This window comes from Megascapheus bottae, chromosome 17, assembly GCF_031878675.1.
Source record: "Megascapheus bottae isolate mThoBot1 chromosome 17, mThoBot2.hap1, whole genome shotgun sequence".
Taxonomy (NCBI): Eukaryota; Metazoa; Chordata; class Mammalia; order Rodentia; family Geomyidae; genus Megascapheus; species Megascapheus bottae.
The window spans coordinates 2,330,847-2,343,237 of record NC_143525.1 but is presented as its reverse complement, the minus strand read 5'-3'; the positions used below and the strand labels follow the sequence as shown (position 1 = coordinate 2,343,237).

The 12,391-nt window shown below is 41.1% G+C and overlaps 2 protein-coding genes across 5 annotated transcripts in view; one reads left to right on the top strand and one right to left on the bottom strand.

Annotated features, from left to right (window-relative positions):
- Positions 1-12,391, top strand: part of LOC150050782 (leucine-rich repeat-containing protein 37A2-like) — a 106,867-nt gene that overhangs the window by 2,907 nt on the left and 91,569 nt on the right.
- LOC150050785 (leucine-rich repeat-containing protein 37A-like) overlaps positions 3,691-12,391 on the bottom strand; it is a 28,052-nt gene continuing 19,351 nt past the window's right edge. For 2 of the 4 annotated variants that reach the window (XM_090349372.1, XM_090349373.1), the window contains 5 exons: positions 9,220-9,644; positions 5,696-5,742; positions 4,227-4,278; positions 4,011-4,156; positions 3,691-3,904 (listed from right to left, as the gene is read on the bottom strand). In XM_090349372.1, the coding sequence (XP_090205498.1) occupies positions 3,751-3,904; positions 4,011-4,156; positions 4,227-4,278; positions 5,696-5,742; positions 9,220-9,618 (798 nt within the window). In that variant the 5' untranslated portion in view covers positions 9,619-9,644 and the 3' untranslated portion in view covers positions 3,691-3,750. Of the gene's footprint in view, positions 3,905-4,010; positions 4,157-4,226; positions 4,279-5,695; positions 5,743-9,219; positions 11,329-12,391 lie in introns of those variants that run through there. The other 2 variants (XM_090349371.1, XM_090349370.1) reach the window with 2 other exon arrangements.

Here is a 12,391-nt window from a genome sequence, read left to right as displayed (position 1 = left end):
TACAAGGCCAAGCCTTCCACAATGCTGTGCTAAATCTGCCTTCCACCATTGTTTAACAGGCTGCATATCAGCTTCCCTTGCCCCTTCTGCTTTGAGTGTCAAGTGCATGTGTGTGTTGGGGGGGGGTTGGGGAAGGAGGTACTAGAGATGGAAGCTAAGGCCTTGCATATTAGACTAAGCTGCAGGCTAATGGATCTACAAAGCAGTCTGGCAATAGAGTATGCTCAATCTCCCAATCTTCCTGAGAAGGCAGGGCAGACCATCACACTTAGCAGGACTTGGGGCACCAAAGCTGGAATTTTTGCAGGGAGGGAGCCTGTTTTGGAATACATCACATGCTTAGATGGCTAGAGAATCAGGAAACATCCTTATCACCAATAGACTCTGCTTGGATGAGGAGGAGGATCTCATTGATTTACTGAGCTTGCAAAGCCCATAGTGTATCAAACCTATCTGACACCCCATTTTGCCCCAATTCCTGTTACGTGTGGATACCCTGCCCCCCTTTTTTTGCTCTCTCTCCTCTTTTAAGCTACCATCTAAGAAGCATCCTAAAACCTAAGCTTGACCATGTTGCTGCTGTTTACCCCGTCAGTTACTCATCTTGTGGTTCCTGGGCCTTTGCCAGGGCCTGTGGGATAGGTCTGTTACCTATGCAGTCTGTAGCATTTATTCTTTGTATTCCTTGTATGTCATGTTCTAGAACGCCAGCGGACTGTCCGTAGTATAAGCACACCTTGAGGAGTTGTGCTTCTGTGCCTTTGCACCTCTACTTTCTATACAGAGGCTGTTGGTCTGGGTGTTCACCTCTCTTTTTCTCAAAAGCTGATTTTCTTGGCTCAGACATACACTGCCACAATTAGGAATAGTTGAACAATGAAGGATCTCTTCAATTTCAACAAATTGTAAAATTTAATTGTATCTAATTGAAAGACTTACATAAAATATTATCTAATTTTTTTGAAATAAAGGAAATGTGTCAAAACAGCGATAGAATCACTGTGGTGAGCTCCTGTCTTTTTGTCCAATAGTCTTATTAAAAGAAATACCTATGTCCCCATTTTAGGAATATAAGCTGGCGTGGGGAGTTTAGGTCCTTGTAACAATGAACTTAATGCCAAGTACTGTGCTTGGCCTGTAGGTGATTGCTCAGTAATAGCCATCATAACTGACCACATTGTCACTGCCATCATTTTTGCTGGTGGCACTTCTTATATTTCTTCATGAGCATGTGCCCTAAAACCAGACAGTGGAATAATTAGGAGGCTTTGGAATCTCAATGGTGCTGAGTTGAAGTCCTAACCCCTGGTTTTGAATGTGTGGCCTTGGGTAGCTGGGTAGGTAGCCTACATTCTGTGAACTCTGCTGGTTATGCTTCAAACTAGGAAGAAACAAAAACAAGAAACAAAGTATGCTTTTGTGGAGTATGTGGCTAAATGATACAGGCTGTGAAATGTCTGAGGTAGGGCTTGGTATCAAGTAACTCAGTGGTATTGCTGGCAGCAGCTGCTGCTGCTACAGCTTGTGATTGCTACGGTTTAATCTTGTACTTCAAGCTCAGTAAAAAAATATACATATTTTTCTGCTCACTAAAATACCACATAAGGAGAAGCACATTTTCCCCCTCAGGAATTAGCTTTGGGAGGCATCAGGAGAACAGGGATCTTAAGGCCAGCATTGGCTAACACATCAGTCAGAGGAGGGATAGATGAGCTTGAACAATCTGGACTCTGTTCCATTCACTGTTCAGGGTGACCTAGGGTGATTCATCCATCCTTCACCGTATGTTACTGAGATATGGGAAAATGGGACTGTCCCATACTTTCTGGTGAATTTCCTTCCTTCCTTCCTTCCTTCCTTCCTTCCTTCCTTCCTTCCTTCCTTCCTTCCTTCCTTCCTTTTCTTTTCTTTCTTTCTGCCAGTCCTGCGGCTTGAACTCAGGGCCTGGATACTGTCCTTGGGCTTTCTCAAGGCTAGCACTCTACCACTTGAGCCACAGCACCACTTCTGACTTTTCCTATGTATGTGGTACTGAGGAATGGAACCCAGTTCTTCGTGCATGCTAGGCAAGCACTCTACCACTAGGCCACGCTCCTGGCCCTCTTTGGACACTTTTTGCCCAAGGCTAGCACTCTGCTACTTGAAACACAGTGCAACTTCCGTGTTTTTCTTCATATGTGGAACCGAGGAATCAAACCCTGGGCTTCGTGCATACTAGGCAATCACTCTACCACTAGGCTATCCTCCTGGACCAAGATTTACCTTCTAAATGAATTATGGACTTCGTGTTTGAGCTTGGAATGGAGAAACCTTTTTATCTTCTGGGAAATTACCAGTTGGAAGACACTGTTAATGGCTCTGGGGCAGGAAGGAGATATGTGGAGCTAGAGAGAGCTGGGCAGTTCTCATAGGACCTGCAGTGTGGACAGGAGAGGATGGAGCAATTCATGCAAATGGAGAAGTGGTCCCACCAGTAAGACATCAGCAGTAAAGTCTGAGGAGGGTCATCCTGGGCAATCACTGTCCATGCAGAGTGCCCTTTCCCTAATCCTTCCAGCAACTCCCTTCTTGTTGTGCAAGTGCTGGGAATTTAAAAAGAAAAACAAACCAATAGGAACTTCTGAGCAGCTGACTTGGGTAGCAAAAACATTTCTTTATGAGCAAAGAGATAAGACTAGGCTCCAGAGTATAGTAGTCTCACTGACCCAAATTTCTGGTGACCACACATCCTGTGAATGTGGCTGGAAGTGGACAATGGCCTGGAGGCATGTCAAACTCTTTGTGAATGACTGGTTCTTAATGAACCAAAACAACAGGGCTCTGACTTTAAAGATCCAGACAGATCTACCTGTGACAAGCTTGTCTCTGAGTGGGCAGAGTTAGGTTTACAAGGTTGAGTTTCAAAGAAAGATACATCAGCCTTGGGGCCGCCGTGAGTGTGGCCTAGTGCTTGCCTAGCATGCACAAAGACCTGGGTTGGATTCCTGGGTACCACATGCACAGAAAAAAGCTGGAAGTGGTGCTGAGGCTCAAGTAGTAGAGCTCTAGCCTTGAGAAAGTCCACGGACAGTGTTTGGCCCTGAGCTCAAGCTCAGGACTGGCAAATATAAACGAACAAACAAAAAAGACAAAAAGATACATCATCAGCCTTGTGCATGTAGAGGAAGATACTTGAGGAGCCCATAGGCCTAACCTAGATATGTCCCATTAATTCCAGGCGGCTGTCCCCAAGCAGCCCATAAAGCAAAGGCTTTGCTTTGAAGCTAAGTCTCAGGCCCAAACGTGCATCTATTTATAGTGATGACAAATAATGTGGCCGCTTTCTCACTTATCTCGTCTAGTCCGACTTTTAGTATCTTTAGAAGTTCCACAAGAATCTATAGCTCTCCTTTTTTATTTAATTCCAGTAATCATATTTGATTTCTAACATGACTTCTCAGAAAATAGGCAGATTTTGACATAAAAAAAATCCACATGTGCAGGATATGTTCTGTGGTTCTGCAGCAGGATGTCCTCTTTAGAAGCCTCCTACACCTGCTGAAATCATGACTACCAAAGCAGCCCCAGCCACAATGCTGCCCTTCCTGCCTGTGCCCTGTTATCTGCACAGATTTGTGTAAGTACCACCACACATGGAAATGGTTATGAATCATACACAATTTAATATGGGAAGTATAAAAATAGTAGCATATGTTAAAATGTAGGTATGTAATAAGCGATGCTGTGAGCCTGAGTATAAAAGTGTCACAGTTATGAGGCAGGTTTGCCAGTCTCATGTGCAGCGCCTGGAGGAGGAACAGCTGGTGGGGTTGGTGTAACTGGTGGTGGTTGGCCTGGTGTATCTGGTGAATCTGGTGGTGGTGATGATGGTGGTGGAACTTCAACATTGGTTTCACTGGGCTCCCTGGGGAAAGAACAATGACAGCCTTTCAATATTGAAGGAAGCAACCCAACTTTCCCTTGCTTCCCTCTTGGAGCTAGGAATGTTGAAATTGCCCCCATCCATTTACTCTTTAGTCTTCTTGTGGGAAATCTCCTCATCGGAAGAGTCCCCATCATGTAGCTTGTCATCCATGGTTTTCTTGCATGTGGCACTGAGAGGTCTGTATATATGCCTCAGCCACCGTGGCTTCTTTAAGAAGAAGAAGAAGCCCTCCTAGGAAAGACAGGAGAAATATTAATTCTGCATTCACTTCTCTTTTCTGGCTACAGAAATAAGTACTTACCTGACTTGGAGTTTCTGATGAACACTTCCTTCGCAGAAATCCAAAAGAGCTCCTAGGGCGAAAAGTTAGTAAACTATTAGTGATTCATGCCATTTTCCATATCTCTTACAATGTATACCTCAGATCTTACTAAGATAAACACCTGTGCTTTGGTTCATAATCACAATGAGCAAACCTAACTTGGGGCTTGAGAACAATTTCATGAATGCAGGCAGAGGTTGCAGGAGCCCCTACAATGCCACCAGGGAGACCTTTAGAAATGATGTGGGCTGTGACATAGCTAGGATTGTCAGCCCCACTTACCCTCTCTCTGCCAAAAATCCTTGCATATCAACAACTGCCTCTTTGGACTTAACTTCCCATGTGTCATTTTTTGTGGGGTTTGAACTCTGGGCCTGGGAGCTGTCCCTGAGCTCTTCAGCTCAAGGCTACTACCCTACCCCTTGAGCCACAGCCCTACTTCTTCTTTTTTTTTGTCCAGTCCTGGGTCTTGAACTCAGGGCCTGAGCACTGTCCTTGGGCTTTCTCAAGGCTAGAGCTCTACCACTTAGCCACATAACCACTTCTGACTATTTTTTTCTTCTATGTATTTGGTACAGAGGAATCAAACCTGGGTGCTTGCCTGCATGCTAGGCAAGCACTCTAGCACTAGGCCAAACTCCTGGCACTAGCCCCACTTCTTAACTGTTTTATCTGAGCTGTGCTTACACAAGCTGAATCATAAGAAGCACAACTTCTAAAGTGGTGTAGTTTAGAGATTTTCATCTCTGAAAGATTGCCATGATGAAGATTTATGAAATCAATTTAAAGGACATGAGAAAGGCAAGCTATCATTTCTAAATGCAAGCAGAATAGGGGAAATCAGTTTATTGTTCTAGATACTAGATGTTTTCATGGCATGTGATTGTTGGTTAAATGTATCCGCATGTAAGGAGGGGAGAGAACCATCTTCCCCTAAAACTCATGAGCAGTGTGTCCCAACAGCAAGAAATTTCCCCTTTCTTCTCTTGATTTTTTCTTTATTCCAAAAACAAATGACAAACTAACATCTACAGACTCTCTTACCTAAAATGATGTGAAGTTCTGGGTAGAAGAGAAAATGGGAATGAGAAGGTACCCAACAGGATGAAGAGTTGAGTTTTCTCTTTGCTAAACAGGAAGGATCCCTACATTCCACCTGCCACCAGACCTACACCCAGTACTTCAGGGATTTCTTATGCAATCTCCTGAGACCCACCTCTAGCAGCAACAGTCAGCTGAAAGGACTGGTGACAGACAGGCATCCATCCTAGTACTGACCACCTCTGCCTCTGCTGGGCAACTACTTTTGCTCGAGCCAGATGAGACCTTGGGAAGCAAGAATTCTCTCTACCTTGCATAGAGTCCTCATTGTAAGGCTAGGGGATAGAAATTGATGAGTTCTAGGCTCCTTCCAGTTCTCAGATCCTCACTAAAGATTTAGACTTTACCTTGAGGACCCTTTACTTTCTTCTGCTGATGTTCTGTGGGAATAAATCTGTTTGGGAAGAAAGCACAATCAGGATTATCCACCAACATTAAGTACTTTCAACTGCTCATTCCTTTATTTATATATCCTATCTACCCAGGAGGTGGCTTTTATGACCCCAGGAATTCTGCTCCACTAATAGATCTTTTTCTCTTCCACAGTATCTAGCTGAGGGTCTTGTCTGAAGCTAGAATTTTAATACGTGGCATTTACTATTTTAGATAAAATCCAACAGACAATTCCTCATGATAACTCTTAAAACAGTAAGGAAAATGCCCTTTAATTGCAGACTTGCCTCAAGACCAAAACACCAGTATTATTATCAAATCAAAGACAAGATTACTGTCTTTATTACAATTATTACTGTCATGAGGCACTCCTATTGAAGACAACCAATGTAATGAAGACATAAATAGAGCACAAATGTTGGAAAGGAACCAAACTATTTTTATTTGTATATGAAATGATGGATAACTAAAAAACGCCTAAGAGAGCCAGGCACTGTGTTTCACAACTGAGGATCAAAGTTTGAAGCCAGTCTGGGCAGGAAAGTAGGTGAGACTCTCACTTCTAATTAACCAGAGAAAAGCTGGATTTAGAAAAAAAACAAGCAAAACCCAGGAGAATCAGCAAATATGATTGGAGTAACAACATGAAAATTCATTGAAATGGGCAGAAACAAAATATGGAGATCAGCACAGAAACAATAGCTTTTCTATGTTCCCATAGGAATTATAGATAAGGAAAGATACAATTTATAATAGAAATAAAGGAATAGGAAAGTCCTTTAGAATAAACAACAGTAAAGTTATAAGACAATCTATGAGATAAAACCTCAAAATCACTGAGCACTGGTGCCTCACACTTGTAATCCTAGCTACTCAGGAGGCTGAGATCTGAGGATCACAGTTCAAAGCCTGCTGCGGGAGGAAACTCAGTAACCTTCTTACCTCCAGTTCATTATCTGAAAACTGGAAATGAAGCTGTGGTTATAGTGGTGGAGCCCTAGTCTTGAGCAAAAAAAACAAAAACAAAAAAACAAAGCAAAACAACAGCAAAAAATGAACGTTAAGGGATGGCATCCAGGCTCTGAGTACACGCTCTATGACAGACAAAAAAAAAAAAAAAAAAAAAGTAAAAACTTAACAACCTAGGACCAGTAGGGGCATCAGTGTGCATGAAGTAATGCTCCTTCTATCTGGTGACTATAACTGTAACCCCTCTATTAATTACAATAAAAAATTTTAAAAAACCTAGGACCAGGCATGATGTCATGCCTTTAATCAAAGCTTTAAAGCCATTTCCTGGAGGCTCACACCTAAAATAATATACTCAGGAGTGCAGCCTGAGCAGAAAAGTCCCCAAGACTCTTTTCTCCAACTAACCCTTATATTGTTTCAAATTAACGGACCTATAAAAGAAAATCCAACAGGATCTCTTTGGGAAGGGAAGGTATTCAAGAAGAGATATGAAGTGGACCCTTACACAACTTAAGAAGTTTTTAAAGGAAGCATTATGAAGCTAACTACTTGGATTAACCATCCTTACTTGCTCTGTTATAAATTAACAGCAAACACTGGTACTGGTGCAGTAAAGACAGTTGGATCAATGGAAGAAGTCAATAGGGTATTTTAGATCAGTGAAAAATGAATGAACCATTTAATAAGAATTGTTTTATTACAAATGAATATTCATTTAGGATGAAAAAACATTCTCTATCTCAGCCATACAAAAACATGAACAAATACCAGAAGGATTAAAGGTATAAATAACAAGGCAGGCTTAGGAAAGCATGAGAGAGAGCCCAAACTATAAACTAAGAGACAAGGGTGGGGGTAGGCACAGGTGGTGTTGGAAACTAGAAAAATGCACATGCTGTTCCCAGTCCTGGCTCCTCCACTGGATGGTTGCCTTTTTCTTAGTTTGACAAATCTCTCCTTTACATAAACTATCTTAATGTTTTCAATAGTTTGGGATGGTTTACATTGTATTTTCATGTTTGAAATATCTCCTGGTATTTTCTCTACGGGGAACAGAACAAAAAAGATGGAAGGCTTTATTAATAGTCTAATGAATTAGTTTTGCTATTGGGACTTTAAGTTGGTCTCTTTCATCTGTAAAACAAGATGAGTGAGATTGTCCCCCAGGGTTGGATGATACAATCTATGGAAACCTTTGTGTCCTACACTTAGTATCCATAATGACATGGACCTCAGGGACATGGTGGCCATAGGTATCAAAGGTTTCTGTTTAAAGGACCAGGCACAGAAAGCTCTCTCTTATTGCAAAATTACAAAAAGAAAATATTGCTTTTATTTTCTCCTAACGCCTTTAGGATTTCTTTGTCTGTTTGCTTACATTTACTGAAATGTGAGATTTCCAAAATCTTAGGCTAGAAGTGTAGCTAAGTAACAGAGCAATTGTTAGCTTGTGTAACATTCACCCAAGGCTGCTTAGCACAATGCCTCAATTCTTTTTTTTTCTTTTTTTGGTTAAGGGGATTGAACTCTGGGGGGTGGCTTTGAACCTCGAACCTCAGATCTCAGCCTCTTGAGTAGCTAGTATGACAGACATGAGCCACCAGGACCGGCTATGCCTCAGTTCTTTTTTTTTATGACCATTACTATCAAGTGTGAAGAGAACACTGCATGTTACTGTTCTCACAGAGCTTATCAAAGTAGCAAATAATGAAAATATATAAATGTAAAGACAATCTTGAACTGTACAGAAAAATTAACAGCAGTATTGGACTTTATAGAAATCTCTAGAAAAGCAGTGAACCACTATGAGATTCACATGGCCTGCCTGTACAAGGGCCAGTGATCAATTACTAATGACCTTTGCTCACCGAACCTATGGTGGTTCCCACTTAGTAGGCATCAAATTCAACTTTATCAAGTGAACTCATTTCTTCCTATAGGAGCAGTAATAAGTTGTTAGGGCAGGACTAACAATGATAAATAGGGTTCTATAAGGAATATACTATACAGTATACACAGTCAAAGAAATACAATCTGGAAAGCAGAAAAATACTTTTGGTTACAAAAATATGATATATTCTGGAAACATGCATGAATGTTCTTACCTCAATGAGACAGAAAATTATAATCAAAATCATCACTACTACAGTCACAGATATAGCCAAGATGAGTTTGTTATTATAGCCATATCCCGGAACTTCTTGTGTTAGCTACAAACCCCCCCCCCCCCCAAAACACAAGGGTAATTTTGTTAATTTAAAAAACATTAGGAGGAAGAAAACTATTCAAACCCCATTCTTCCAGAAGAAGAGCATGGAACTTTCTCAAAGGGTATGTTAAATTTAATGGACTCTATGCCTTACTAATTTGCAGTTTCTCTACATCTTACCTGTAGTAAGAACAGTGGGGAAATCTGTCATGGTCACATGACTTTGGACTGGACCAAGTCCTGGCTGTATCTAAAGGATGGGGAAGTCAGGGCTTGCAGTTCTACAGCTGTACTCACCTCACTTGACTCTTGCTGTTCACTTTGAACTTCAGTGTTCTCATTGATGTAGTTATCCATTTTCCACTGGTCCATATCCCAATCAGATCTCGATACCTTTACTTCTTGCTGTTCACTGAGAAGCTTCATCAGCAGGCCTGTTCTGGAGATGAGCTTGGAACAGGGTATCTGTACTTCAGCTCTAGAGCAGTCCATTCTCAAGGTCCGGATAAGATGAGACAGGAGCTTTCTCACATCATTATTGGGAATAAGTGGCTTTAGCTCTTGGTTTAACTGCATTTCAAAGTGGTCAGAAAAGGAGGGAGATTGGGAATGGGTGATTATGGCCTTGACAGGTGAGTCAGTACCCATGCTGAGGTATTCCCATTGTGTCTCCTTGCTTTGTTGGATAGACGGCATTGAGTTGAATGCAGTCACACTGGACCCTAGAACAACAAGATTTTCCTGAATTATGTTTTTAGGGAGACTTCCTATTGGTACAAGAACATTTTGTGCAAGAATATTTCCTACCAAAGCATTTGGTGCAATCTGGTGTTTTACAGGAGTGTTGTCCATAGAAGGTGTTGAAAGAGCATAGAATTCTAGAAAAGGGTTCTCTCGAGAACTCAACTCTGCCCATGATGAAATGTCTCCTCCTGAAGGGGAATTTATGAGGCTTCTTACTGCAGAAAATGGAGGCCTGTTTGCAAGCACTGGTCTGAAGTGTGAAGTTTTCTTTCTGTCCTTTCGACTCAGTTTGGCCCTGGGTATCTGTGGGGCACAGGAGAGCCAGTCTTATGAAAGCGGTAATTTTTCTTGGAATAGATGACTGGATTAGAACGCTCCATGTTTTTAACTTTAGAATTTGCCTCTTCTAAAACAAACATACTGTAGGCTAACTCTCTGTCTTTTTTTCTGACCTCATGTGGGGATTTTAGAGTGGTGGAATAGGAGTCTCTGCTCTGTGAGTGATGATTCTGCAAAGAAGAGCCTACTGCCTTATGTTTCTTTATGAATGAGAGCTCTGTGTTCAAGGAATTTCCCAACAATTTCTTGGGCTCCTGAGCCACATGAGGTGGCTCCAGCTCCCTTGATAGAGGTTTCTTACGTCTTTTTTTTTTTTTTTACTTGTGTTCTCCACAAGATTCTGGGCACTCTGTTTCATCCAGCTGCTCACTTCCTTGAAGTGACTTTTCTGTATGCTTTTTGGCCACTTGTGGTCTCTGTTGGGCCTTGGCAGTCTTTCTTCTTCACTCTCCTTTTCTTCCTAGATGCCTACCTGTGGTTTAACACTTTGCACTTTGTAGGGAAAGATTTGACGTTTGAATTTAGGGCCTAAAAGGTTAGGTTGTATGCATATTGTTTCTTTCTCTTTCTTTTTAACTTTATTATATTTCCTCTGCCTTTTTGTACCGAACAGATTTTTTAGCTGATGAATCTTCTTTAGTTTAGTTTTGTACACAGAGGTGTCAGATGCCTGCACAACTGGGGTAATCTCTGTATTGACTTTTACATCATTTATGGAGTTGTCTCCATTTTGCACAATTGAGAAAAGCAGCTTAATGAATGGTAATTCTGTTGAATGCATATCTATTTCATGTCCTTGTGTGAAATAGGCCAATATATAACTTAGTGCAGTAAAAATATCAGTTTCCTCCCTCAGCAATTTCTTGCTGCTCATTCATAAATTCTGAGTAGGAAACATCACTTTTGTGGGAATACTCTTTCTGGTTCAATAGTCAGCTGGGTGCTAGTATTCTTTCTGGGGGACAGAGTCTTACAGTTTGTAGATGTCATAGTAGCAGCTTTTTGGTTCCCAGCATCTCCTCCCTTTTTATTTATTAAAAGGCCAAACATTGTCATAATACAGGTGCAGAAGCTTGAGGCAGTGCCATGTCTTAGAGAAAACAATTTCCTAAGGAAAATTGACATTAACCCATGGAAGGAAGTAGGGACCCATCCCCCTGGAGTGCTTTACTGAATCCTTTTTGATGGGAGGGGATTTTTTTTCTTTTCAGTATTTTTTTATTGTAATTAATAAAAGGGTTACATGATATTTGCCAGATAGAAGGTGCATTAATTCACATATATTGATACCCTTTCACATGTCTTGGTCCCCATTACCCTCCCCTCCACTCCCCCCTGTCTTAGTTTTCTCCCCTTCCCTACCCAATTTCAAATAACCAAATACAAATAAATCCAATATATCAGATAACAAAGTGAGATACTGTAACAATATGAGATAACCAAGGGACAGCAAAAGAGATGAGAGATAACATAGTACATTAAGGACAACAACCATTCATTATATGGCTTTTGTTTCTATATTCTGGAGGTCTTTTCAATTAGCTTCATACTATATGGCCTTATGTATCAAGGTTTTGCTCTATTGCAGATCTCTGCTAGTAGAGCCCAGGGTTTCTACTGATTATGACAAATGAGGGAAACCATTGAGCCTAAGTTCCTTTGAGTCTGGCTTACTTCACTTAATATGATTTTTTCTAAGACTTTCCATTTCCTAACAAATGGGGAGATGTCGTTTTTTCTGACAGCAGCATAGAATTCCATTGTGTACAAATACCAGAACTGTTGATCCACTCATCAACTGAGGGACATCTAGGTTGGTTCCATATCTTTGCTATGGTGAATAATGCTGCAATGAACATTGTTAGGCTAGTGGATTTAGTATGCCCTAGATTCTGGATGGTTGGGTAAATGCCAAGTAATGGAATTGCTGGGTCATAGGGGAGCTCTATGTTTAGCTTTTTGAGGCACTGCCATACTGCTTTCCATAGTGGTTGAACAAGTTTGCACTCCCACCAACAGTGTAGTAGTGATCCCTCCTGGCCACATCCCCTCCAGCATCTGTTGTTATTCATTTTCCTGATCCTGGCTATTCTAACTGGAGTGAGGTGGAATCTTAGATTGTTTTGATTTGCATTTCTTTTATGACCAGAGATGTTGAGCATTTCTTTATGTGTCTATAGGCCATTTTTGTTTCTTCTTCAGAGAAGTCTCTCTTTAAGTCTTTGGCCCATTTTTTAATGGGATGGTTGTTACTTTGGAGATTAGTTTTGGAGTGATTCAATTTTTTTGAGCTGTTGATATATTTTAGATATAAGGCCTTTGTCCATTGTTTGGTTGGTGAAGATCTTCTCCCACTCTATAGGCTTCCTAATTAATTTACTAGCTA